This window comes from Toxoplasma gondii, chromosome X (assembly GCF_000006565.2).
Source record: "Toxoplasma gondii ME49 chromosome X, whole genome shotgun sequence".
NCBI lineage: Eukaryota > Apicomplexa > Conoidasida > Eucoccidiorida > Sarcocystidae > Toxoplasma > Toxoplasma gondii.
In genome coordinates, this window is record NC_031478.1 from 7,129,519 (window position 1) to 7,155,157 (window position 25,639).

At 51.4% G+C, this 25,639-nt stretch overlaps 4 protein-coding genes across 4 annotated transcripts; 3 read left to right on the forward strand and 1 right to left on the reverse strand.

Annotated features, from left to right (window-relative positions):
* Window positions 1-2,147: 2,147 nt before the first annotated feature.
* TGME49_215730 (Gas41, putative) lies at window positions 2,148-7,401 on the forward strand. Its single transcript, XM_002370851.2, has 6 exons — window positions 2,148-3,199; window positions 3,775-3,907; window positions 4,216-4,334; window positions 4,703-4,750; window positions 5,369-5,539; window positions 6,018-7,401. Exons 1-6 carry the CDS (start codon window positions 2,969-2,971, stop codon window positions 6,867-6,869), a joined length of 1,554 nt encoding a protein of 517 aa, XP_002370892.1. The 5' UTR covers window positions 2,148-2,968; the 3' UTR covers window positions 6,870-7,401.
* A 324-nt stretch (window positions 7,402-7,725) lies between these two features.
* TGME49_215740 (notchless, putative) lies at window positions 7,726-16,730 on the reverse strand. The gene is made up of 11 exons (XM_002370852.2): window positions 15,804-16,730; window positions 14,737-14,996; window positions 14,191-14,384; window positions 13,236-13,415; window positions 12,620-12,725; window positions 11,728-11,910; window positions 11,004-11,050; window positions 10,591-10,716; window positions 9,805-9,863; window positions 9,286-9,515; window positions 7,726-8,807 (listed from the first exon to the last, which is right to left on the reverse strand). The coding sequence occupies exons 1-11, from the start codon at window positions 15,962-15,964 to the stop codon at window positions 8,770-8,772; spliced, it is 1,584 nt and encodes a 527-aa protein (XP_002370893.1). The 5' UTR covers window positions 15,965-16,730; the 3' UTR covers window positions 7,726-8,769.
* Window positions 16,731-17,441: 711 nt separating this feature from the next.
* TGME49_215750 (cytidine and deoxycytidylate deaminase zinc-binding region domain-containing protein) lies at window positions 17,442-20,855 on the forward strand (the record flags this gene model as incomplete). Its single annotated transcript, XM_018779701.1, has 3 exons — window positions 17,442-18,065; window positions 18,995-19,499; window positions 19,906-20,855. 3 exons carry the CDS (start codon window positions 17,442-17,444, stop codon window positions 20,853-20,855), a joined length of 2,079 nt encoding a protein of 692 aa, XP_018635682.1.
* Window positions 20,856-23,004: 2,149 nt separating this feature from the next.
* Window positions 23,005-25,639, forward strand: ROP8 (rhoptry protein ROP8; the record flags this gene model as incomplete). Its single annotated transcript, XM_002370855.2, has 1 exon — window positions 23,005-25,639. The coding sequence occupies exon 1, from the start codon at window positions 23,306-23,308 to the stop codon at window positions 25,031-25,033; it is 1,728 nt and encodes a 575-aa protein (XP_002370896.2). The 5' UTR covers window positions 23,005-23,305.

Genomic DNA, 25,639 nt, shown 5'->3' on the forward strand with positions numbered 1-25,639 from the left:
TTCGACTACCTTGTCGAGCGATGACGCATGTTGTTACTTGTTACAAGCCGCCCAAGGGTCGATCGCGAGAATTTGGGAACCGAGCAGTTCAGTTCTTTCATACACTGAAAGGCTACCGCAAGTAAAGAGAAAAATTAATGAAACATCCCTGGTGTGTGACGGGGTCTGTACACTATTGCCGAGCCGCTTTCGTCCACTCGCATTCTGCCGGTTTCCGGGCGCTTTCGAATGCCACGATCTTCTGCTCGAACAGGCCCTCAGCCTTTCTCTGCTCCTCACTCTTAAGATAAATATTGAGAACAATCACAGCAAACGTTTACGCCACAGGCATGGCTTCTTTCGACATCGCGGATATGAACCGTGTCAGCAGAATAGCCAATTCAAACCCCTCTTAAACACAGACACACCTTCCCCGCTTGCGGCATTGCAAATTCACTCGGGATATATATACATATGTTTATACACATATGTATATATATATATATATATATTAATTCATGTATTTATATTACATTATATATATGTATATATGTACATAAATATTTATCAATAAATTAATATACATATATATACATATATACATCCTTATACATATAGATTGATATAGATAGATATATATATTAATATATATGAACCTATGTAGGATACACTAGCTGTGCTTCTCTTGCGACTAGGACTTCATTTTAGATTGAAGAGCCCGTTCGAGGCCTTTAGAAAGCGCGCAGGCGATGCTGTCTCAATGCCAGGAAGAATTTCAATGACAATTTTCTTTGGTGAAATGTATGGGTCGAGGCTTTCTTGTGGCAAGGGAACGCGGCAGCAGAAGGGGGTTCAAAATGATTTATCGGAATGTCTAAAGCGGACACACACGCACAGAATCGCGCTTACAGCGACCGAAACGTTTCTCATGTTTTTCAACGTTTCAGCACTTGAAGAATTTCTCGAGTCGCGCTCTGTGTCCTTCTCTCGCACCAGGCTCTGTCTCGCATCTGGTGCCTCCCAAGAGAAGATCAGTTCCTTCCTTCTCTTCGTCGCCTCTCGACACACGCTGTGCAGCTCTCACTAGGTTGCTTCAGTTTTCGCGCGGCATCTTTTCAAGTAAGAAGAAACTTAAGTGGTGGACGCAAGTCCGAGGGACCATGGGAAGTCGACTGCAAATCTGCAGAACCTGGTCACAGCGAGAGGTTTTACGTTGAACGCGTCTTTCGTCACACATTTGATAAGAGTCGCGTATTCGACTCTGAAAAACGGCAGGCAAGAGGTTTACAGACGGAAACCAGAAGGGTATTGCAGCGGCCCACAGCGACCTCCCGGCCAGTGCTTGCGTGAGCATAAGCCTTGTGGCTTTCGCGTTTTTCTCGCGCAGAAGCAGAATGGAGAGAAGCCACAAAAATCCGGTGTTCAGCGTTTTGCCTGTTTTCAAAGAGAGTGCGTTCGTTTTCCTGCAGCTCCCCACTCAGGTCCAGTTCTCTGAAGAATTCCTTTCTGCCTCAGTCAGCCAGATCCAGAAGCTGCGAGAATCCGTGGATTTCCTCCATTGTTGCGCAAGCAGCTTCTTTCGCAGATCGTCGAAGCTCTAAAATCGCTCTTGTCGGAAGGAAATAACTATGAGAGAGCAAGGCTGCGCTGCCTCCAGGTCAGGCGGGCTTGCGGATGTTGCTCAGCGCTTCCTCTGGCTGAGGCGATTCCAACAAGAGGGAGAATGTTCCTCTGAAACGTCTTCACCAACGATGACAAGTCACTTCGTCCACTGCTGTTTTCTGTTGACACCGGAACGTCGGCTCTGAACTTTCGCAGGGAGGAGGAAAGAGGCACTGCACGTTCTAGAAGAAACTTTTTTTCGTCGAGAAAACATCTAAATTTCCTCTTCTTCATAAGTTCCATTCTAGGCTCACTTGTTTTCTCTTCCTGCTCTCGGTTCCTTGTGAACTTTTGCGTTCCTCACACCCCCGACGAGACACCCTTCAGCAGACGACTCGTCGCGTTTCTCTGCTATGTTTTCCCCTTCGTCGAAGAGTTTCGAGGACCTGTGAAAGGACAGAAGAAGTCCTTGATGTTTTTCTCGCGTCCAAATTCGCTGTGTCTGCGTTCTCGCCGCGCGGCATTTTGCCTGCGTTGCATGCGCTCTCTGAAACGCGGCATCTTTACCTCGAGGAAGAAGGAGGCACAGGAAAGACACGACGCGAAGAAGCTCTCTCCGCGCTCTCTGTGCTTTGTTTCTTGTGAAGAAATCTACATTTTTCAGGAATCTTGTCGGTCGGGAGACTCGTTATTGGCGGATCGACGGAGAGGAAGCCCCCAAGTGGCTTGGCCGGTGACTGCAGCGTTTCGTCGAGTCTGTACTGCACACTGTCTCCGCTGTTGTCGTTTCTTCTTTTTCCAAGAAGAGACTGTTTTCCCTTTCCCCCTTCTGTGCCATTTTTTCTTCGGCGGCCGTTGCCGTTTCCGCGGGTCTTCTCTCTGCTGGATCTTCTCGTTTGCCTGCTTCTTTCTTGGCTGCAGAAGATCACCTCTCACATCTTTGTCTCTTCCCAGCGGCCGGCGAGAGTCTTTCATCTCGCGTCAACGTTTCTTTGTTCCTTCGCTTGCATGCTTCTTCCATCTTCTGTGGCACCTCGCCGTTTTCCGGCGTCCTTCTCACCTGCCTCCCTCTTCGTGACCTCTTCGTCTCCGTCTGTAGTTCCTTTCCTCTCCGTTTGTAGTTCCTTTCCTCTCCGTCTGTAGTTCCTTTCCTCTCCGTTTGTAGTTCCTTTCCTCTCCGTTTGTAGTTCCTTTCCTCTCCGTTTGTAGTCCCTTTCCTCTCCGTTTGTAGTTCCTTTCCTCTCCGTTTGTAGTCCCTTTCCTCTCCGTTTGTAGTTCCTTTCTCCTCTCTGTCTCGCCTGCCTCCTGCCTTCCGGTTTCTCTCCGCTTCTCTCGCTGTTCCCCGCTGTCTCTCCTCGTGCGATGCTTCCTTGACCTGCCTTCGAAGATGCCGAGAGACCGCGGCGGCGCGGCTGTATGGGAGGAACGCGAAGATCCTCCGCTCTGCCTCTCGGCCGCAGGCGCGTCTCTGGGGTGTACCGAGTCTTCTCGTCCTCACTCTTCTCGGCAGCCTCGCGGCCACAGCATCCACGCGCAAGAGAACGCAAGAATTATGAAAGGTCTGACCGTGAGGAAGACGTTCGTTCTCGGCAGCTACGCCTTTAGGCTGTCGCCAGTGGTAAGATCTCGCTGGAACCAGAGAGAGGCCAGAGTGGAGAGCAGGAGAAGCGCGAGATGACATCCAGACGCGCAAGCGAGAAAGTGCAACACAGGGAAAAGAGACAGGGACTCTCGCTCTCGAGGCCTCACACTTGTCTTCACATACACACACTTACAGAACGCATCGTATCTCCCCTTCGTTTTTTTCTCATTTTCCCCCATTTTTTCCATCTCCTTTTTTTCTCTTTTTTTATCTTTTGTTTTTCTCGTGTTTTTCGTTTTTCCTTTTTTATCCTGCTTCTTTGCCTTCGCGTCTTCTCGACCTCCTCTCTCTCTGTGTTCTCCTTTTTCCTCGCTTGGCCTTTCTCCGGTTTCCTTTACCGTCCGTCTTGGTCGTCTTCTCTCCCTCTGCTTTCCTGTCTCGTATGTCTTTTACTGTCCTCCGTGCCTTTGTTCCCTCCCGCGTTCTGGCTGCTCTCCGCTCTACGTTTGCTTCCTCTGCTTCCTCCTCTCCGCCGTCCGTTGCCTCCACATGGTTGAGAGTGTCTAAACCGTCCACTTTTGACCTTTTCTTGTCTTCCTCATTTTCTTAAGGAGAAGAAGAAGTACAACGACATGACCCACAAGTGGACCTGCCTGCTGCGAGCGCTGAATGGAGAGGACCTGACCTACTGCGTGAAGAAAGTTGTCTTCGAGCTCGATCCTTCTTTCGTCAACCCCAAGAGAAGTAAGAGAGACGCTCGGAGGAAAGAGACATGTCTCTTGCGGAGAGGCACACTGGCAGACGCGAAGAAGAGAACGAGCTCTGTTTCTTGGTCGAGCACATGCCGACAGAGTCCTGTGAGTGAGGGTGCAAAGCTCGGATCTCTCGATCTGGAGACTGGAGCTTTCCGCCAGGCCTTTCGCTTTTTTCTACTCTCTCCCCGATCTCGAGTCTCGACTGGTCGACGCTTGGTGTTTGTGAGAGAAAGCGAAGGCATCCAAATTTGTCGAAAGATAAAAAACGCGTTGTGACATTTCGTTCTCGGCTTTCAGCGTTAACCCACCCGCCGTACGAAGTCTCTGAGGCAGGCTGGGGCGAGTTCCAAATTTCTGTCAAAGTTCACTTCCTCGACGATTCTCTCCCGCCTGCGGAGCTCCGCCACTTTCTTAGGGTACGTTTCGCTTCTTTTGTGCCCTTTCTTCGAGCCTTCTACGAGTGTGTTTCCAGTCGTTTTCTCATCTCGACTTCCTTCTTCCCTTCGCGTTGAGTCCTCTTTTTCCTCCAGCGTTTACAAGGGAAAAACAGGCCTTTCGTCGAGGTCATCTTGCCTGCGACTCTTTGTCTCCACCCTAACTCTTCCAGATGTCGGTTCTTCTCTCGTCCTCCACGCTCTTCTTGGCGTCCACTCTTCTGATCTCTCACTCTTCTCTCGTCTACTGCTGTTCTCTTCACCGTCTTTCTGTTCATATTTTTTTTCGCCTGCCTCCTCATGCCTGTCCTCGCGCCTCTCGTTTGGTCTGCATTTCCGCTTTTTCTCAGCTCAATCCGGAAGGCGGTCATGTGGTGGGGCCTTGCGTCGCCGCCGAGGTACGGATTGCATGTAGCAGAACATTAAACGCTCGATCCTTCTTAACGCAGGTTTCTATGGGCGGCTTTCTCTTGGCTCTCTCCGTTCCTTTCTTGTAAAGAGACGCGACTCGCGTCCTTCTCTGCGGCAAGCGCTCGCAAAACTCTGATCTTGCCTTTCCAACGAAAACAGACACGACGCAGAGCTGAGATCGTTCGCTCTCCGGGAGAGAAACTCTGCTCGAGGCCGCAGAGGCTCTCTCGTTTGTCCGTATGCTCATGCTAAAGCGCAGCCCTCTGCGCTTCGCATGCAGGACCAGCTGTCCGCATCACATAAACTGCCTTCTTTCTTTTCCTGTTTGACGTCTCTCACGGCAAGCGGTTTTCGAAGTTCTGGTCGAAGCGACGTTTTCTTGGCTCTCCAGTTGGTGGAAATCTTCTCTCCTCTCACCAAGTGCCTTCAACTGCCAAAATGTTTTTTTTTCGTGATTTCGTGAATTTTCTTCTTGGTGTAAAAGAGCAACGACTTCCTCTGCATGAGTTTCTGTCTCGTTGGAAAGCTTTGTTTTTCCTCGGAAACGTTGGTTCAACCTCTTTTTTGAAGTGAACGCCCAGCTTTGGATGCGTCTCGGTTTTTAGACTCTGGACGAGGTGTTGATTCACGAGCCGAAGGAGAGCTTCTACGACGTCCTCATGGAGGGCCCGCACAAACCTGCAGCGCCCCACCACCTTGAAAAGTTTTTTCTTCAGCAGCAACCTCGCTTCGACGAACAAATGAAACTGCTCATGGGCGCACAAGGCGTTGTTCAAGTGAGAACAAGAAAGGATGACCTTCTGTCGCTCACGCGTTTCCTCTCTTGTCTTCTTCGTCGCGTCTCGTGTTTCCTTTTTCTTCTTCACGCAGTCGCCGCCCTTCCCCGTCCTCTTCTCCCTTCTAAGTGCTTCCTCCTTTCTACTTCTCCCTGATGTTTCCTGTCGCTGCTTTGCTTTCTTTGCCTCTCAGCTACCTTTCGTCCCTTGTTTTCTTCGTTTTCGAGGTCTCTATGTTTGGGGGTGTGTGTTGGCTGCATGCAGTCTGGCAGTCAGGTGCTTCTGATCGCTTGAACTGTCTGCGTCGGCTCAGTCTCCTTCTGAGGTTTGCTCGGCACGACTCTGTTGGAGGAGACTCACGGCCTTTTTCACTTCTTGCCCCTGCTTCGTCTCGCGTGCAATCGCTCTCTCCTCCTCAATCCTCGATTCCTAGGTCTCTCTCTCGATAAAGGTGCATCCCTTTGTCCTTTGCTTACAGGCGGAGAGCATGAGTTTGATGTCTGAGGCCTTCGCGTTGACACATCGAATTCGCCAGCTCCAGGCTGCGTGTGACCCTCGCGTCTTCCAACATCTGCGGGCGCAACAGGCCGCCGTCGTCTCTCCGCCTGTGCCTGCATGCGACCTAACGGTCTCTTCACCCTCCACGGCTGCGGCGATGTCTCCCGGCATCGGGATCGGCCTCAAAGAGACCCTATCTCTCGCCGCGGTGGCTCCAGGGTCTCCTGGAGAGTCCCCTGCACAGACGGGAGTGCAGGCCCCCCGGGGCGCGGGACCAGCATCTTCGGGGACTCTCCCTCTCGGCGCGAACCCACTGGGCGACCTCCACCGCCGAGTGTCTCCGCCGGAGGCCGCAGGCGCCCCCGGGGCCGGCGCTGATGTCTCCGCGCCCGCCCCGGGGCCCGATGGATCCCCACAGCCGTTCGCCGAGGCGCCCGGCACAGTGCCGCCGGGGGCTCCGGCCGCGCCCTACGCGGTCGTGGGCGCGGCATTTGGAGCCCAAGGAGCCGATGAGAAGACTCCAATGCTCGACGCGCAGGCTCTGCAGCAGCAGATGGTGCTCCAACAGCAGCAGGCTCAGGTGCTCCTGCAACAGCAACTCTACCACGCTCAGCAGCAGCAGTATTTGATGCATGCGGCCCCAGGGGTCTTCTTTCCCAGCGACGCGAAGCGAGGCGCCGGCGCGCCCTGTCCCCAACAAGTGTCTCCTTTCGCACAGCCCCCGGGGCCTTATCCCAACGGCGGGTCGGCGCCTGGCAACCAGGGTGTGGTTTTTCCTCGCGCACCTGACGCAGCGGCTCAGGCGTCCTCAAGCGTCCCTCACAAAGAGTGAAAAGAGACAGGAGAGACTGAAAAGGAGACACGAGAAAAGATGGGAGACGAGGAGACAGGAGAGAAAACCGAACGGAGACAAAGGGGAAGATTCTAGAAGAGACAGGAAGCAAACTCAGAGAGAGAGTCTGGGAGGAAACAGAGATCTCGGCCAGAGACAGTGGAAGGACAGGAGACAAGAGGGGGAGAAAAAATGAACAGAAAGAGAGAACGACAGGAGGGAGTGCACAGGGAACGAAAACGAGACTGTGAAGAACACAGAAAGAGAGAAAAGAAAACAAGAAGATGGAAACAGCGAACGCGTTTCGGTTTCCTTCAGCACTCTTGTCGCGTTTTCGCAGTCGCTGTGGGACGTGCGAGAGGCACCTTTGACTTCAGTCGGTTGTCGAATGTTTGTTCAGTTTCTCGACCTTTTGCTTCGAAAGCTGGACGAACAAAGTCACCTTTCTCAGCCAAATGCGAAGCATGCGAGGCGCCTCGCCAACGACAAGCAACCTGCCCTCGGGAAGGAGTTGCTTGACACATCTACCGGCCAGCTTAGATACATCTGTATATAGTATACATGCGTATACAATATGTATACATACATATGTATATATATATATATATGTGTTCAAGGAGAGACTTGAATAGGAACGCATTTACAGTTGTACAGGCGTATGTAGACTTGCTAAAAAATTAAAAACAGCTGATATATATATATATATATATATATATGCATATACGTATATAGCTTTATACGTATGCGCGTACATAAGTGACTATATATATATATATATATTATGTGTGTATTTGTCTGGATATATGTAGAACACTAGTCATACTACAGTTGAGGTATCCCGGCGGGAGAGGTGAGTCGCTTGAGAGGTCCTTCAGATATTTTGTTTTTGCGTTTTAGAAAAATTGACGACTTAAAGAAGATGCATCGTACTGCAAAGCACCGACGCTGGCGACAAACAGTCTCTAAACATCTGACAAGCAGCTGACAAGAAATACCCTTGATGCATCAGGGGAGGGAAGTCCGACGCTTTAGGCAAAAGAGACAAACACAAGACGAAGACACGACGCATGCAGCAGAGGTAGCCATTCTGGAGACAGACGGTTCGCAACGGAAATGGACTTTAAAAACGTGAACGCCGGGAAAAGACAAACAAAAAAGCCGAGGCACCTAGGTGCAGACGCGTTTGGTGGAGCTGAGGATTTCTGTTACCACTTGAAGACAAATAGGCACGGCTACACCTGCTGGCGCAGAGAGTATTAGAGCGAGAGAGTAACATACGGGTGTCTTTCAACCCCAAGCGAGGCCCAGTTACCTTCTCGGACTAACCGTAAATAACGACAGATACTCAATTAACATCTGTTCAAACAGAGACATATATATGTATATATGTGCATATATGTATATATATATATATATATATATATATATATATATATATATATATATATAACTACGTATATACACGGCAGTATACTGGAATCCCAAGCGCTTGCAGCCATGGTTCCCCTGCGTCGTGAGCTGTGTTCTCGGTTTCCTCTCTTCACTGTTGGCCTTCCTTGTTTAGCTTGCATTGCCGATGTTTTCCTCTTATCCTCTCCCTTCCTGCAGTGCGACAGTGCGTGTGTAGGGTGCCTGTTCTCTCGCTTCTACTTCTTCTGTTCTCTCCATTCTTCGCTCTGTTCCTCTAGCTCTTCTTATCCGTCTTCATCCTTCTTTCGTCTCCCTGTTCTTCTCTCCCCTCTTGTTCGAGCTCCTCTTCGCCGACTTCTTCTACCTGATGTTCTCTTCTGGCTTCTAGTTGTTGTTTTCTACCTGCGGCTCCCCGTGAAGCGGCGGAAGCGGCGCGGCTCTTCTGCGCCAGGCCTGCCCGGCTGCCGCTCCCAACTTCTTTCGCAGCGTTTTAATTCCTCCACACCTTCAGAACGCGGTCTTTCGATCCTGAGCAACGCAGAAGAAACGGCGAAACAGGACAGCTTCAGTCAAGGACAAGGCAGCATGCAAGTTCTTCAGTCCTCCCTCAGATACACGGAGCCCCCCCAGAAAGAAGGATTCCCACCCTACGTGCACCTGTCGCTCAACACACTTCGCACAATATGAGAATATAAATTTATGTATACATATACATATATATATACATATACACATCCACAAATATATATATATATATATACATATTTATATACATATATATATATATATATATATGTATATGTAGATATGCATTTACACGCCTCTGTATACGTGCACATCTGCGTATGCATATATGTGGAATATAGGAGTCACTATCACTGTTTGTATGCCGACAGACTGCGGGACATGCCTGCCACCGTTTCCACCTCTGGTACGCTTTCTCCCTCCTGGTGCTGGAAGTGCACAGCCGCTTCGTTTTCCTGGTTTTCCTGGCATGTTTTCTGACCAGAAGCTGCGTAGCTGCCGACGACACTCCAGTCGACGGCGTAGACTTCGTCTGCGTGACCGGGGAGGTCTTCTTTGAGTTTTCGCGTCTCTGCATGCCAGACTTTCAGCGTGCTGTCGCCACTGGCTGAGAGGAGGAGACGGCTGTCGCTGCTCCACGCGAGCTGGTAGACAGGTCCGACATGACCTCGCAGAGTCGACAAGTAGACGCCCCGTCGGCCATCCCACAACCTGAAAATCGGAGAAAAGTAAGCCAGATGGTGTGAGGAGCTTGTAAATAGAATCCTAAAATGCGCACAAGGGGGGAAAGGGGGGGGAAAATTCAGCCGCGAATCGACACACCCACAGAAAATTTTATTATCTCTCGCAGGTTCCGTTCAACGTCCCCTGACATGACAGAGCCCACATGTGGATCCGGGGAGAGTGAGGCGACCCGTAGGGAGAAGAACAAAAGCCAAGAACGAACAGGTGCACACAGTCGCTCCGAAACATGGCTACATGTCAGAACAAGCGAACCTACCGAATGGACTTGTCGAAGGAGGCGGAGGCGATGTATCTTCCGTCGGGAGAAAACGCAACCTACGGCGAGGTCCCAGGGCATGAACGAGAAAGAACTGAACTGAAAGTTTCTTAGGTGACAAGGAAAGCTAGGTGAGTCACCAGCTTCACAACATGGTGTCGTCCACATGGAAACCACTCTATCGCAAGCATTTCCTGGCTCTCTCTTGGGATCTCTCGCTTTCTCTGTCTGTCCTTCTCTCTCGCTGTTCATTCGCCCAGTCCTCCGTGCTCACATGCTTTTCGACCTATGCAGACATGTCCTTTTGCATCGGAACACCCCGCTAGCCAAAGAATCAACTCGTCCATGCTAACAGACACATACATTCATAAAACAAACATATGTGCTCACCAATCGATACACACACGAGCATGCTGCACTATATATATATATATATATATATATGTATATGTATATATACATTAATGTGTGGAGAGGCAACTGATCTGAAAAGGCACCGCGTCTCGTTTCTTCTCTCTTGGTGTTTCCCCGACAAAGAACGCACCGCGCGCTCACATATTCACACGAGCGTTTCGTACCTGAAGGAAGCGAGTGCATGCGCGCAAACGCCGGAATCACTTTGAAATTAAATCCACTCGCACCCACTCACGGGCACGACTTGCGCATACAGGAGCGACGAGAAAAAGACATTTCTGACTACGCCCTCGAGGAGAGAAGCAGTGACACCGTGTCCTCGCAGATGCTAGAAAAAACCGCCCTGGGTTTCCTTCAAAGTTTTCGACTTACATGATTAACCAGCTTTTGATGTCCACTCATGCGGCAGACTTGGACGAGGCCCTTGGGCGCCCCAACATGTTTCCAGAGAATCAGCGTCGAATCGTCGGACCCAGAAAGGACTTTCTCCCCACCGCTCTGAACATAAAAAAAAACAATAGCTGGTTGCCACTCACAGGCCAAAAGACATATGTCCTTTCTTTTCACTTCTCTTTTCGAAAGGGAAGTGGAGCCTCAGGCGAAACGAACCGACAGGCCAAAACAAATCGAGACTTTCTCCTGAGGCTCTGTCCTCTTCTTCCTCTTCCTTAGTCTTCTGCAGTCGGATTCGTGGCTCTAAGGTGGGCAAGCGTCTCTGTTTTTCAGCTGCTTTCTTCCATCTCTTTGCGTTCGCTTGATGCCCTCTCAAGCGGTGAGCGCCTTACCGTTTTGATACACGCCTCATAGCGCTTCCTCGCGGCTTCGCGCATCTCTGGAAAAGCGAAAAAAAAAGAACAACGCGAGAAGTCCAAGACTTTCGGAGTGACGAAAACGCCGTTTGGAGCGCCTTCGCCTGCCAATTTGTGTTTTTGCGCAGTTTCGTTCAACCGAAGTCAGATGCGCATATGCAGAAGCACTCGAACAAAAACGAACGATGGCTGCTCTCGTCCAGCGACAGCCGCGCAACTGTACCCTGGTGAAGCTACCTCACACTGCACGATGAAAAGTAGGAGAAAGCGTCGCAAAAAAGAAGAAGTAAGAATAAGAAATTGCCTGAAGAAGTAAATACATGAACCAGGGAAGTCACATTGACGTGAGCATGGAGGTGTTCAGGGTGCATGCGTGTGAAGAAAAAAAAGCGTCGCTTTCTCTCGGATCATAAAGGCATGCAAGCCTGGACGTTATCTCTTTGGGCATGCAATCGTGGACACAGTCAAAGACACCAACTCTCTGCATACGCATCTGCGGATCCATGAACAAGACACGCAAGGATAAGCGCATGCACGCGCATAAACCTGTAAATCTCGCTACACACACATACACACACAAAAGTATGTATGCCATCCGCTTGCAAACATCTGTCGAAAGGCGCAGTTGCGGACATGGAACGTCTTGATGTGAGTAGACAAAAGTCAGCGGAGAGAGAAGCGCTCTGGATCTGCGGATTACCGGAGGCCGAGGCAAAAGGCTGAGCGCCCCTTTCACCGAAAGGCCCAGCGCGCGTGACGTAGTCTGTGCTGAGGGCGAGCGAATTGACCCAGTGGCCATGGCCTTTCAGGTCGGAAACGAGACGCCCAGAGACGCAATCCCAAACCTTCAGCGTCGTGTCTCGGGAGGCCGTGTACAAATACCCTGAAAATGTAGAAACAGTCAAAATGAAAAAAGAAGGCGAACGCATACGAAAATGGAGAAAAACGGAAGGACAAAGTGAACAAGAAAGGTGGAAGAAAGTGAACGAGAGAAAAGCACACCTCGAATCAACGAAGAAGGAAATGGAAGAAGCAGAAGAAAAAAGTGGAAGATGAAAGCACCGAAACAAAAAAGAACGCAGAAGAGGAAGAAAAAGAGACGAGAGCAAGATTGACATTATTGAGAAACAGTAAGACGCGAAAAACACGACGAGGCACATTTTCATCAGGCGTCGCATCTTTCAGGCACTCTAAAGTTCGAAGAAAGAGAGGAAGTACAGAGAAGCGACAAAAAAGGGAGAAAGAAAAGGAGGCGCGGGAGCAGAAGATAACGAAGAACTAACGGCAAAGAGAAAAGTGAAAAGAGGTGTAGAAAGTCCTACATCGCGGTGCAGGGGCATTGAGCGACGTCCACAAAGAAAACACAAGCACAATGAAGGAACGCAGAGAGAGAGAGAGACAAAGCGAGAGAAGCTGCAAGCGAAAGGCAAGCCCAAGGGCGCGAAAACGGAACTAATGTGAAATTACCACGAGGACACGAGAAAAACGGACATTTTTTGTGAACAAAAGATGCACGTTGTGGCCGGCAACAGCCGATCTTGATTCCCCAATCGAAACGTCGCAAAACGTTCGTGAAAAAAACAGGAACTCACCTTCCTTCTCTCCTGACCATTTGACTTGCGTGATGCTATCGCGGTGTCCAGACAGCACACGCAGGCACTGGAAAGTCGTTGTGTTCCAGAGCCTCACTGTGCTGTCCTGCAGCGCGAAAGCCGGACAACAACGAAAACACAGCACACAAGAACAAGCGAAAGCACCAGTAAAGAGCGAAGACAACAGCAATGAAGAACAGACACCAGCAATAACGAACAATACAAAGCAGTAAAAAGCAATAATGGACAATGAAGAACAAGAACGCAACGGAACAAAAGGCACTTCTGTTTGTCGAGTCTCCAGTGATGGAGACCAAGAGAACCAGGAGACTGCAGCCCTCGACCTGACATGGAGACAGAACTCGTCGAACGTGATATCCAGTTGGAGAATCGAAGCGCTCGGCGAGCCGAGAAGGGATGACACAGGCTGAGCACAGGAGGCGACAGAGCCAGAGGAGAACGAAGGCATCGAGACGAAGCTTTGCAAGGACGAGATCGAGAGGTCTCGTTCCAAGTCCTTTTCCGCGAGGGGGTCACACGCCGAGTTTCGTTCTTCACCTTTCGATCCCTCTGATTCTCCCTGCCAACTTTAGCAAAGAGTGTCGCCCGCTTGTACCTTGCTGGCACTCGCAAGCATGAGCGAGGGGAACGGCCGACTCTGTTCTGAGTCGTCTCCACACACTGAAGAAAGATGCAGAGGCTGCCATGCGAGCGCCGTGACCGGTTTGGTATGGCCCTTCAGTGGGATGCCTGCCGCGTCGCCGGACGCGCCCTTCCAAAGGCGAAGCGAGCCATCCTGAAAAAACGCGAGGGGAAGCAGTCGCCTGCCTCGCGTGGAGATGAAGAGACGGAAGGGGGCCAGGAAGCGCGAGAGAAGAACCGAGGAAAGGAGACGGGAGTGGTGGTTGAAAAGGACTGGAAGAGGTGACCTTCGAAGCGAGGAGAGGGGCGAACACGGCGGAAAAAGCCAGAAGAACGTGAGGAAGCAGAACGCGAGAGAGGAGGGCACAGAGACCAAGGCGCAGAGAATCGAAAACAAGAAATCAGGGGAGAAACGAGAAAAGAGAGGAAAAAAAGAGAGGGGGCGCGAGCGACGCGGGAGCCGGGAGAACGAGAAAGACGCAGCAAGAAAGAGGAAACAAAAAGCGGGCAAGGAAGCAGGGAGACCAAGGAGAGACGCTACGCAAGAGAAGACAGGAAGGAAACAAGAAGAAGAGAGAACACTCGAAAACACAAGAAAGAGAACAAGAGAACAAGCGAGAGAGAGAAGGATAGAACGAGGGAGTGAGAGGACAGGAAGAAGAACAGGAGAGGGGACCAGACACACGTTTCAAGAAGAGAAACGAAAAACCGAGATGAAAGAGGTACCAGTAAGTGGGAACGAAAGCAGACAGAGAAGAGAACAAAGTAGAGAGAACAAGGATATAGAACAGGGAAATCGAGAACAAAGAGTGGCGATGCCCAGCGAGGAGGAGGGAAGCGGGTGCGACACTACTAGCAAGGCAGGAAACGGAGACATCAATGGTTTGTTTCGAGCAAAAACGAAAGCCTGTGGTCGTTCGTGAATTTACCATCCCCGCGGAAGCGAGCAGCTGGCCGTGCGGCGCCCAGGCGAGACAGAGGACCCAGTTGGAGTGACCCTTCAAGGTGCGCAGAGGCGTTTCGGTGTTCAGACACCACAGCCGGACCGTCATGTCTCCGCTGCCAGAGGCGAGTTGCGAACCGTCCGGACTGAACGCGACGCAAAGAATCGCCTCCGTGTGACCTGAAAGGGAAAAGACGCGACTCGGAAAGTGAGGGAAATCAAAGAGAGGGGAGATGAGGAAAGAAGCGAGGGGAGGGACGGCAGGAGAGGAACCGCAGCGAAGAAGAAGCAGAGGGGAGCCGGAAAGAGACGAAAAGGAGAGAACGCGCGAAGAGGAGAAAACGGTTTCCGACGAAGACTGAGAAGCGAAAGAAGCGAACGCGGAGACAGCATCACACTGACTCCCACAGTCAGCTACTGACGCTACTCCTCCTCAAGCGTTGAGAGAAGAAAGAAGAGCTGCGAAATCTTTCACTTGTCGTTCCTCTGCGGCGAGGAACGAACGCTCGCTGAAGAGCAGAGGTCTTCGCACCTTCCAGAGAGGTCGAACACCGCGTGAGAGGCCGGACTTTGAAGGCTGCGAGAGGCGCGAAGCGAATGTGGAGGACGCGCTCGGTCGAAGGATTTGTCGAGGCGTCGAAGGCCTCTTGCAGAGAGTCGGTGATTTCGATCCGGTTGTCGTCGATCGTCAGAGAGAACTCTTTCCGGACTTTCTTCTCGTCTTCGTCTTCCTCTGTCGGCTCCTCCAGAAGCAATTGATTCACCAAGTCTTCAAGCTGCTCTCGGTGCATGCTGATGAAAAGGATTGAGAGAGCGCAGCAACGGGAGGACATTGTGAACGGGGCGAGAGGCGAAAGTCGGAAGACGAAACAGAGAAGCCTGAGGGTCCTTGGGGGTTCGTGGAGACAGAAGCGAGTTGGGGATGCACACGGCAGAGGCGGCGACAAGCGGAAAACCTTTTTCGGATCCAGGGCAGGAAAGAGAAGAACAGCAGTAGCGGGGGAGACGCGCGGCGACAGTCGTCGACAGACGTAAGGAACAGCAAGAAGACAGAGACACCGAGGAGGGAGGACAATCGACGAGAAGCACGCAGACAGAGAGTTGCGGAAACAGCAGAAAGGCGAGAGGCGCGCGAGGGCGAGGAACAGAAGACAAGAAGTTGGAGAAGAAGAGAAGCCGCTAAAACTGCCAGGCAGCCGCGAAGAAGAAACGAAATGATTGCGACTGAAAAGCTGAGAAGACGGAACCGAACACAAGTCACCGAAATCTGACGACACTGCCTGATGCCCATCGGAGTTGCTGGCGATAGAAGGGACTGCTTCTCAGCTGTTTTCGCTGTTTTACAAGACCTTTCAGAGCCAAGTTTCGACAACGCGTCCTCCATGAAGCAGCACTGCGCATACTTGGAAAGCCGCCCTGTATGTGCGGTCGATCGAAGGAGACACAGACCCCGATTGCTGCAGAGAGAGACGCCTGGTCAACTCGTTTCTCTCTCCAGCCAACAGAAAGCGACATCCCGGAGCACGAGAGAGCCGTCAGATGAAGCGCCCGAGACGTGAATAGCCACGCATGTTCCCCGAAGAGAACAGAAAGCCTCACCTCAGAGGCACCGCCAGCTGTGTGCCGAGAAGATTGTCTTGATGGTCACAGAACTGAATCACCACCTCCTTGTTGACCCCAGAGCCTGGGCTCGCGACCTCGCCCCCCTGTTGCTTGGCGCGCTTCGCAGGCGGCGCCGAGACCTCCTCGGCGAGATGCATGGTGAACAGAATGAAGGTAAAGAGAGAGAACTGCCGAGGAAGGAGAGAGCTGCTGAAAAGAGGGAACGCCAGTGGAGACCTCAGCGCAAAGGCCGAAACTGCGTTGGCGTTCCTCAGCAACGAAAAAGGAACAGTAGAAGAAGAAGCACAAGAAGAAGAGCAAGCAGTACAAGCGGGAGAGCAGGGAGAAGAACAAGCAAGAGAGCACGAGAGAGAAGAAGAAACAAAAGAAGAAGAAGAAGAAGGACGAGCGAGAGACTAGGAGAGAGAACAAGAGAAAGAAGAACAAGAGAAAGAAGAACAAAGGAAGGGGTGGCCTAGATCTTGGTTCTTCAGCTGTTTAGACGGGGCAGGTTTTCACGGCTTTTCAGGCTAGGAGAGATCGAAGTATTTCAACAGACACACCACCGACGGTCACCAGAAAACAGATGGACGAAAAGGAAAGGAGAAACAAAGATCGGGGAGACGAGGAAAAACAATTCGCGAACGGAAATAAGCGAAGACAAGTCGAGCAGTTCCGGGGCCTCTCCGACTTGGTGCCGTAGATGGAAACGCCCTCAAAGCATAGCGAAATGGGAGAGGGCGGGGCGTCTTCTTTCTTAATGGACAAAAAGCTTTTTTCTTAAACTGGGGAAAACAGACTCCCTGCGGGTCTTTCGCGAGTTGAGTCGCCCGTGGGATGGCGCGAGGGACATGCGCAGCAGAGACGGCCGACAAAGGAGAGGATGTCTTCAATCTCCTCGACAGGAGACAGAAAGACTTTTTTTTGACATCTGGTCGTTTCCAGAATGGTTCGTTGGCGTTCTTCCTTTTTCGCGAGAGGCAAATCGCGCTATATGGACGTCGTAGTTTCCCGTGCATGCAGATTTCTTTTTCAGCCGCATGCAATGAATACTCGCGACGAACTCGAGAAGCACAAAAAAGAAGAATGTGGATTAAGACGTCTTTTTCGGGATTTCAGTGACTCGCTTCCATAGCTGGTATTTGTTGTGCCGTTTGTGCATGTTCTGTCTTGGAGACAGGTTCTTTAACTCCTCGGGCATTTGTGCAGCCGCGGATTCTCCTCGACACCGTTCTCTCTATAACGAGGCGTTTCGTCTCCCTTTTTTCCAACACCACTTGCATGTACTGTCCTTTTCTTTTGTCTCCGTCACCTCGTTCATGTTTCCCCCCTGTCCTTTCTCTTTTGAGTCCGGTTTTTCACTCTTCTCGCCACCACCCGTTCGTCGAGTATGCCGCTGCCCCGGCCTCCAAGCCTAGACTCTTCTGCCCTTTTCTCCAGCAGTCGCGCGCCCTCGCCTTTCGCCTTGCCTTCCATCTTCTGCCGATATTCAGTCCAGACCCTGCGTCCATGTTGACAAAGGTGGTGTTCAGTCTCTCCTCTCCTCTTGCTGTCTGTTTCTCTTCGAAACCCTCTGACGTTCGTGCATGCGGAGAAACCTGTTAGCTTCGTCTACAAAAAGCTTCGCATCCAATAATGACACTTGAATCTGTCCCTCTCCGTGACCTGCATGCGTCACCTTTCTCCTCGTCATTCCCTATGGCTCTCGCAGCTGAAGACAAGCCTGTCTCTGCCTCCCGCCCCACAGTCTCTGGCTGTTCTCCCGTCGAGCTTCATGGCGTCTCCTCACGCGCCCCGTCGCCCTCTCCTCTCCGTCCCTCGCTGTCCAAAGTCCTTGTCGAGTCCTTTGCGGCCCTGCAGAAGCAGGAAGGCTCTGCTATCCCGCACCTCGAGGAAGTGGTCGACGAGATTTTCCAACTGCATGCGCCGCCCCTGATTTCGTTGCATGCGCTAGCTGCGCCCCCTCGGCTCTGCAGCAAGCTTCTGCAGCTGCTGCAGAAGCATCACCCTCTTCAGTTTGCAGAGACAAGCCGGACAGGCAGCAGAGAGGATGCGAAGGACGCTGAGGAGACAGGTGGTGAAAAAGAAGAGAACGGAGAAGCAAGTGGAACGCAGGCAAAGGACGGAGAGGAAGATGTGTGTGTATTCGTACCTTGGTGGAAGAGAGAGGGAAGACGCGTTGCCCTCCACTTCCTCAAAAGATGCAGAAAGACAGAACGAGGAGGGCCGGTCCTCCTTCTGCTCGGTACACATCCACAGGTGGGTTCGGAGACATTTAAGGGACAAGCAAGTGACTGTCGTTTCACTAATTCACTCCTCGAATGGTGTGGATGCGAACACACAACAACATGAAAGAGGCTCGTTGTCATGGTAGCGCGGAGGACGCCAGAGTTTGGAGGTGACATGCACATGCAGGGTCGAAGGACAAATCAAACAGAGGGATCGTATGCAGCGCGGCTTGTCTTGAATCTGGAGAGACCGTCGACTGTGGAGATGCGAGTCTCTCACTCTCGCGCGTGATCTCGTGTCTCTGCCTGCATCGATGTTTCCGTTTCAGTCGCATCCTCGAAACCGTCTTTCCTTCGCTTTTTGGGCGCATAGATCCAGTCTGGGAATTCCTCCCAGTACGTAGTGGACTCATTTTGCGAAACGCACCCTTCATTGGTCACAAGACGACATGTATGTCGCTGTATGTGAATTCGCAGGATTATTTTCATTTCTTTTGGCACGTATGTGGTCCTGTGCATGTGACCGAATGTCTGTAGACATTTGCTTTCGAGTTCGCAGGGTGTGAGTGTTGATCTGTGTATATCGGCGTTGAGTTCTGTGCAGTAACTTACCGTGGCTTATCTGTGGCTACCGAAGTGGCGTAGTGGAGACCATAAACAGGATAATCGTGTGTTGATTTTTTCTCACTCACCCATTTGGAATCCTCTGCATGCTTTGTTCGTACGAAGACTGCATATTGGCTGCACCTGTCCTCAAGGATTAGTGTCGTCCCGGAGATGAAGTGCATGTGGAGTTTAGTTCTAGACTATCTTTGCTTTCCAGCTCCATGTTACACTACGCTAGCGGGCCGTGATCTTTTTTCCACCAACCGATCTCAAGCTGATCTCCACGCCTTGCACAGTATCTGTGTACCGACAGCTTTTCTCTGCTTCTTGTGGTTTCTGTGTTTTGATATGCAGAAGCTCCATGACGAGGTCCTCGACTGTCTCCGAACCTGCGCTCCGCCGGTGCTTCCTGCTGCATGCGACACAGCTGTGTCCCCGTGTAACTGTGCAGCTCCCGTCTTCCAGTCATCTTGTTCACCTTCCCAGTGTCAGGCTCGTGGCGCTGATGCGTCGTATGCCTCTCCGCTTTCGTCTCCCCTCGAAGCCGTTTCTTCGCCGCCGGCGCTTGCGGCCTCGTACTTCGTCCACGTCGCTGTGCCGTCAGTTCCGCCAGTGACAACAGTGCAGCAGAGACTGTGGGGAGAGGTATGGCCATGCTACCTGAACAAGACGAAGCCTAGCGGCCCGAAAGAAGGCACTGGAGGCGACCAGCATGAGGGCAAGGTGCGAGCCGGGCCTGGCGAAGGCGAGAGAGAAGTCAGCGCGAGCGCCAGCATTCGTCAGGAACTTTTGACCCCCCTCGAGCTGTCAGAGGAGGAGAAAAAGACGCATATGTTCTTTCTCAACGCGGCCATGGAAAGTGAGTGGAGTTCGGAAGTCATGGTGATTTGCGGCCTGAAGGGGGACCGGAGTGAAACAGCAGCATGGACACCTGGGGTTGCAGTTAGGACAATCGGTGATAGGCGCGCACGACTGCCAAGGTGTTAACGACGTTCAAGATACGGGGGATCGCGTTCGAGCGAGTCTTCACTTTTGTCTGGTTTAGCATAAGAACGTGAGGAAATATCTGCCGACCTGTTCAGATTCACAAATGTCAGTGCATCTGGTCTTGTATGTTTATGGAAAGGTGCTCGTTGTATTTGCTCAAAACGTTGCCGGTTTTAAAGCGCCTCTCAGGGCAGGGCTTTCCTTGTCAGTGCAATACTTTTATGGCTTCATAGGCCTGCCACGTTGCCATTTGTTTCGGTTTTCCTGTTCTGTTCCAGTAAGCAGGCATGAAGGCCGCAGTGCGTGCATCATTACATACACGCCCGACACGCATCTCCGGAAAAGCCAGCTTCCACCCTCGAGGAAGCGGCAACGTGGGCGTACTGAAAATGAAACTGTCACAGACACAAACAAAGAGGCTTACTGCACACTTGGACACGCAACAGTGGAGAAAAACGGCGTAGAAAACACCGTAAAAGATGCCGTTGTGACTGAATGCACCTTAAATACGTCTGATCAGGAGTGGCAGGAGGCTTCTGCGTCCACTATAGTTACTCCCAGTGCCGGTTCGAACTCAGACGCGAAATGGGTCACAAATGGCTGTGAGGCGAATTTTGGTGCTGACGCGTGTGATTTGGACAGAAATACCAGCAAACTTGGAAGAGCTGTAGAAGAAGCATTTGTAACCTGCATGGGTAGTCGTCTTGCGAATTCGCATGAGGCTGTGAACGATGATTGCGATTCGAACGCGGCCGGATGGCACAAATGCAATATGCCTAAAGTTGTCGCTGCATGTGTCGACGGTACTGGACCGCGAATGCCCCTGATGCACGCAACTATGAGAGCGATAGGCTGTGTGGGAGAGAAGCTCCGGCGCATTTTCGCAGAACCCGACAGAGACTCTGCTAGAGAAAGAGAACTCGAAGCAACAAACCAACCGGAAAACGGTTCAGGGGTAACGGGGAACGCATCAGATCTCGAAGACGTGAGCGAAGGGAATTACTACTGTCAGGGGTGCGTGGTGTACTGCTCTCATGAGCCCTGCGTTTTGTGTGCCATGGCACTCATTCACTCCCGGATCAAATTGCTATTTTTTGTTCATGACAACAATGTTCATGGGGGGATCACCCGGGGGCGCCTGCATCTGGATCGCAGGCTCAACCACGGCTACCGGGTTCTCTGTTTGAGGACGAATAAGGGAGCTACCAGCGACCAGAAAGGCAAATGAAGTCTTTCTTATTTAATTCCATCTAGAACTTGAATTCGTACGTCCACCCACGAGAAATCAACTTGCAAAAATTCGAGAGCATCCTTGAGAGGGATCGTCACACTTACAACGCCTGATGGCTGCATCGCCTCGTTCAAGTCGGCTTGTCTAGTTCGAGAAAGGGCACAGGGGATCAGATTCGGCGACTTTTCAACTCACGCTTAAGGGTTATTGCGTCATAAACCTAGATCTGAAACAAACAGGCCAGCCTGTGTGCAGCCACAAAGAAAGCAACGTCTGCCTGAGCAGTTCTGTCTGCCACTGAAAAAGCAGATGTTGCGCCTCCTTTCAGTCACTTTGAGAAGGCAATGCTTCTTAGCCTTGTTCTAGCGTGTTGTTCGCGTCTGTCCTTCATTGAAAGTTGCAAGAGCACACTTGTAGCAAAGGGCAGTGTCTTCGGACGGTGGCGTCCGCACAGCCAACTGGTAGCATGTTTCTTTCTGATGTATAATTTCCTTTTTGGTATCGGTTAAAGGGACATCGACGAGAGACTTCAGAGCCAACGAAGTTTCTCACTTTCCGTTTCGATCGTCAAAGACGTCTATCAAAGTTGTCGGCACGAGAGGAACACTCCATCTTCACATTTGAATAAGGCGGCAGGTTCTGGGGAGAAACTCGCTGTTTCGGAACCTCCTTCACTGCTAAACTGCATTACTTATATTATTTGTTACTTACCGGATTCAGGTTCAGGCTTTCTTCTGGTACCGTGACAATGGTGATCTTTACGTTGTACTCGACCCTCTACTCCAAAAACAGAACCAGATTTAATGCTCGGAGAGCCTCCGTTTGCATTGATTTCGCAACAGAGAATAGCATGTTCCAGAACACTCATGTGCGAACTGGTGCACAGTTAAACGTATGATTCGTGGTGCAGTAATATTGGCCACGGAATGCAGTGATACCACGCACAAGGTGAATGTGAGAGGAGTGCCGTCTCCGATGAATCCCACAAAGTGGAAAAACTGCTTGCTGGTTGGAACTTCGCACAGAAAGGGACGGTGGTTAAAAAGAGCCAAACGGCGAACAGGAGAGCGATCGTCGGGTGGGAGACAGAGTAGGCACAACTATAAAACTTGGAGGCAGGATTGATCACTGTGGATATATTAAACATTCGGGGTACTAATTAAACAAAAGATGCTTCATTTCAAGCAAAAGACGGATTATCCCCCTCACAACCCTCGTATACATCAATAGAGTTCGTCCCCTGCTTCCGTGCTGCGGAAGCAAGATACGACACCGCAATTTATGTCGAAAAAAGGCTACAGCTTATATACCCGTCCCCACATGATCCACATCTAACTGTCGATCGTACAGTGCAAAAAATTTTTGCAGCGCAGATTTGTGCCGAGATGAAATACCCTGAATCACAGGGCATCGAGTCTGCGTTAGTCCGACTCTGCACACGGTTTCTCCATAACTTTTTTAAACAGCGTTGTGTCTAGATATTAGTTGTAAGCCCTTAACGTCGTCATAGACTTTCGTGTTATCTTCATCAAGTGTTGCTTCAAGAGTCGAACTGCACTAGCAGCGTTGTCTTTAGCTACTAGTTGTAAGCCCTTAACGTCGTCATAGACTTTCGTGTTATCTTCATCAAGTGTTGCTTCAAGATTCGAACGGTACTAGCAGCGTTATCTTCAGCTACCTTTGTCAGCTGTGAGTGTCTACGCAAGCTGTACCTCAGTCGCACTCGCTGCCACAGTTCCCTGGAAGAAGCTCTTCGCCTCAATGCCAGCGGGACCCCGTTCATCGGTGGGAGGTGCGATCGGCTGTAGGACACACGCCAGTAGTGGCACACAAGCAAACAAAAGTCTTCATGACACGAGTTCAACGCATTCTGCAAGAGGCTCAATCCTGAAGACCACGGTTTAAAGGTGAACTCCTTCGGTATGGCGTTACGGCCGGCACAAAAGAGCACGACAACGAGTAGACCCCAAGTGACTGCAACGGGTGTACCCGGAAAACGGAAACGATTGCGGCAGAGAAACTTCACAGGGCTCGAAAAGCTAAAACTCATAAATAGAAAAGACAAGTGCTATAACTTTGGAACAAAATTACGTCATCTGGCCGGGTCAGGAAGAGAACAACCGACAACAACACCACGAGCTCCGTCTAGGCACAAGGCAAGACAAGGACCGGAGGCGAGAACCCGTCCATTGTGGCGAATGATGCCGCGGGCGACTCAGCGCCGCCGAATTCGCTAGTCTCAGGTCGAGTCGCCGGGGCGTCAGGAGACAAGCACCGGCGCCCCGCGCGCCAACTGTCCGTCCTTCCTGGTGAGTTGACGTTTTGAGCCACGCTGCAGAACTCTGCACTGGAGTGATTGAGCGCGGCATTTATGTCAATCTGGTTTTTCCACGTGTATTCCAGAAGCTTGCCCTGAGAAATACAGATACACTGTCACTTTTGAATCGATGTTTTCTGTGTTACGTAACCGCAACATGAGACACGGTCCCTCGATTGGATCGTCATCATGTCTTATCTGGCTAGCTGCCGCATTCTTTGTTTCGGCACTTGGCCACGTACAGCAAGGCGCTGGCGTTGTGCGGCCTCGCCACTGGCAGAACTCGGAAGCCGCTGTTAGTGTCCGGTCGCCGGGAGGCGCGTCCCCTAGACCTTTCCACAGCCCAATTGAGCCAGTAGCATTTATTGATGGGGAGCACGATGAAGACAAGCATGAAGGCTCATGGTTGGAGCAGGAAGCGGCCGAGGATGTGACCCCTTTACCGGACAGCCACACAGAGGCCCAGACACAGTCCCCCAGTGCTTTTAGAAGGTTAACCAGGCGTTTGCGTTTTTGGCGACGTGGGGTGACAGGCGGATCAGATGCTGGAGAAGAGGCGCCTCAGACGCCTCGACCTTCACTACGTACACGAATACTTCAGTACTTGCGGCGTGTGGGAACATTTTTCAGACGAGACATTCCAGCGGCAGCACTTCGATTCTTCAGGCGCTTTCGACGAGTCCGCCAACCTGTATTCCCTCCCGACGAGTTTCCGGAGGATGTCGACACGAACCCTATTTATTTCCGTGGTACGGATCCTGGAGACGTTGTCATTGAGGAGCTGTTCAATCGTATACCGCAAGCAAACGTACGGACTACAAGTGAATACATGCAGTCCGCAGCTGACAGTCTAGTGTCCACATCGTTGTGGAATACTGGACAGCCCTTCCGCGTAGAGTCGGAGCTTGGCGAGCGTCCAAGGACGCTAGTCAGGGGCACAGTGCTCGGCCAGGAAGACCCTTATGCATATCTCGAGGCGACCGACCAGGAGACAGGAGAATCATTTGAGGTGCACGTTCCATATTTCACGGAACGGCCGCCTTCCAACGCGATCAAGCAGATGAAGGAGGAGGTGCTGCGCCTACGCTTGCTACGAGGCATCAAAAACCAGAAGCAAGCCAAGGTGCATCTCAGATTTATATTCCCCTTCGATTTGGTGAAGGACCCACAGAAAAAGAAGATGATCCGGGTTCGCTTAGATGAGAGGGATATGTGGGTCTTGAGCAGATTCTTTCTGTATCCCCGAATGCAGAGTAACCTTCAGACGTTTGGAGAAGTCCTACTGAGTCATTCCTCAACACACAAGTCCCTCGTGCACCACGCTCGGTTGCAGCTCACGCTTCAGGTCATAAGGCTGCTTGCGAGTCTCCATCACTATGGCCTTGTGCATACCTATTTGAGGCCCGTCGACATCGTCTTGGACCAGCGTGGTGGCGTGTTTTTGACCGGCTTTGAACATCTGGTGCGAGACGGTGCCAGGGTGGTGTCGTCCGTCAGTCGAGGATTCGAACCGCCGGAGCTTGAAGCCAGACGAGCAACCATATCTTACCACAGGGACCGCAGGACGCTGATGACATTTTCGTTTGATGCATGGGCATTGGGGTTGGTGATCTACTGGATTTGGTGCGCCGATTTGCCCATTACCAAGGACGCGGCGCTAGGCGGAAGTGAATGGATCTTTCGAAGCTGCAAGAATATCCCACAGCCAGTCAGAGCTTTGCTTGAGGGATTCTTGCGATACCCGAAAGAGGATCGGCTCCTCCCATTGCAAGCCATGGAAACTCCTGAGTACGAGCAACTGCGCACAGAGCTATCAGCCGTTTTGCCCCTGTATCAAACTGATGGAGAACCGGCATGAGAGGGTGGCCCGCCGCCATCGGGAACATCTCAGCCGGACGAAGCTGGAGCCGCTGAGGCGGTTACGGCAATCTAGAACCTCGAGGAGGGGCCAGCGATGAGCTTGAATTCAATGGCGCTTCACTTGCTGGTACAGAAACGTAATTAGCTTGGTGTCCGTTCGGCTGCTCGATTCGAATGTTTTTTCTGGAGGCGGTGCTGCACGTTATGGAGGTGGTTGGGAGACAGGTGAAGAAGATGTGCATGTGGTTGGCTAAAAAGCGTGCAGCTTACGTGGTTGAAACTTTGTCTGCCGGTGCTCCGCATTTGCCGACAGTCTCGTTGGTGATGTCTCTGGAGGACGATTTGCCTTTCCAGGGCGGCCCCTCCAGGACATATTTTAGAAAGGGTCCTTCGCCGGAGCCCTCGTTTTTTTCGTGTCTGAGCGACCTTCACTCATGTGAGTGCTGAAAGCATGAAACGACGACGACCTTCCCGCGTGTCAGGCGACACCATTGAGAGTTGTGTTCTAGGAAGCACAGTGAACAAGTAAGTAGTATAGGAGACAACCGGCGAAGCTGCACCCACGGAAGCACCGAGTCGAGGACTCGCTTTGGCGTTCCTGGAC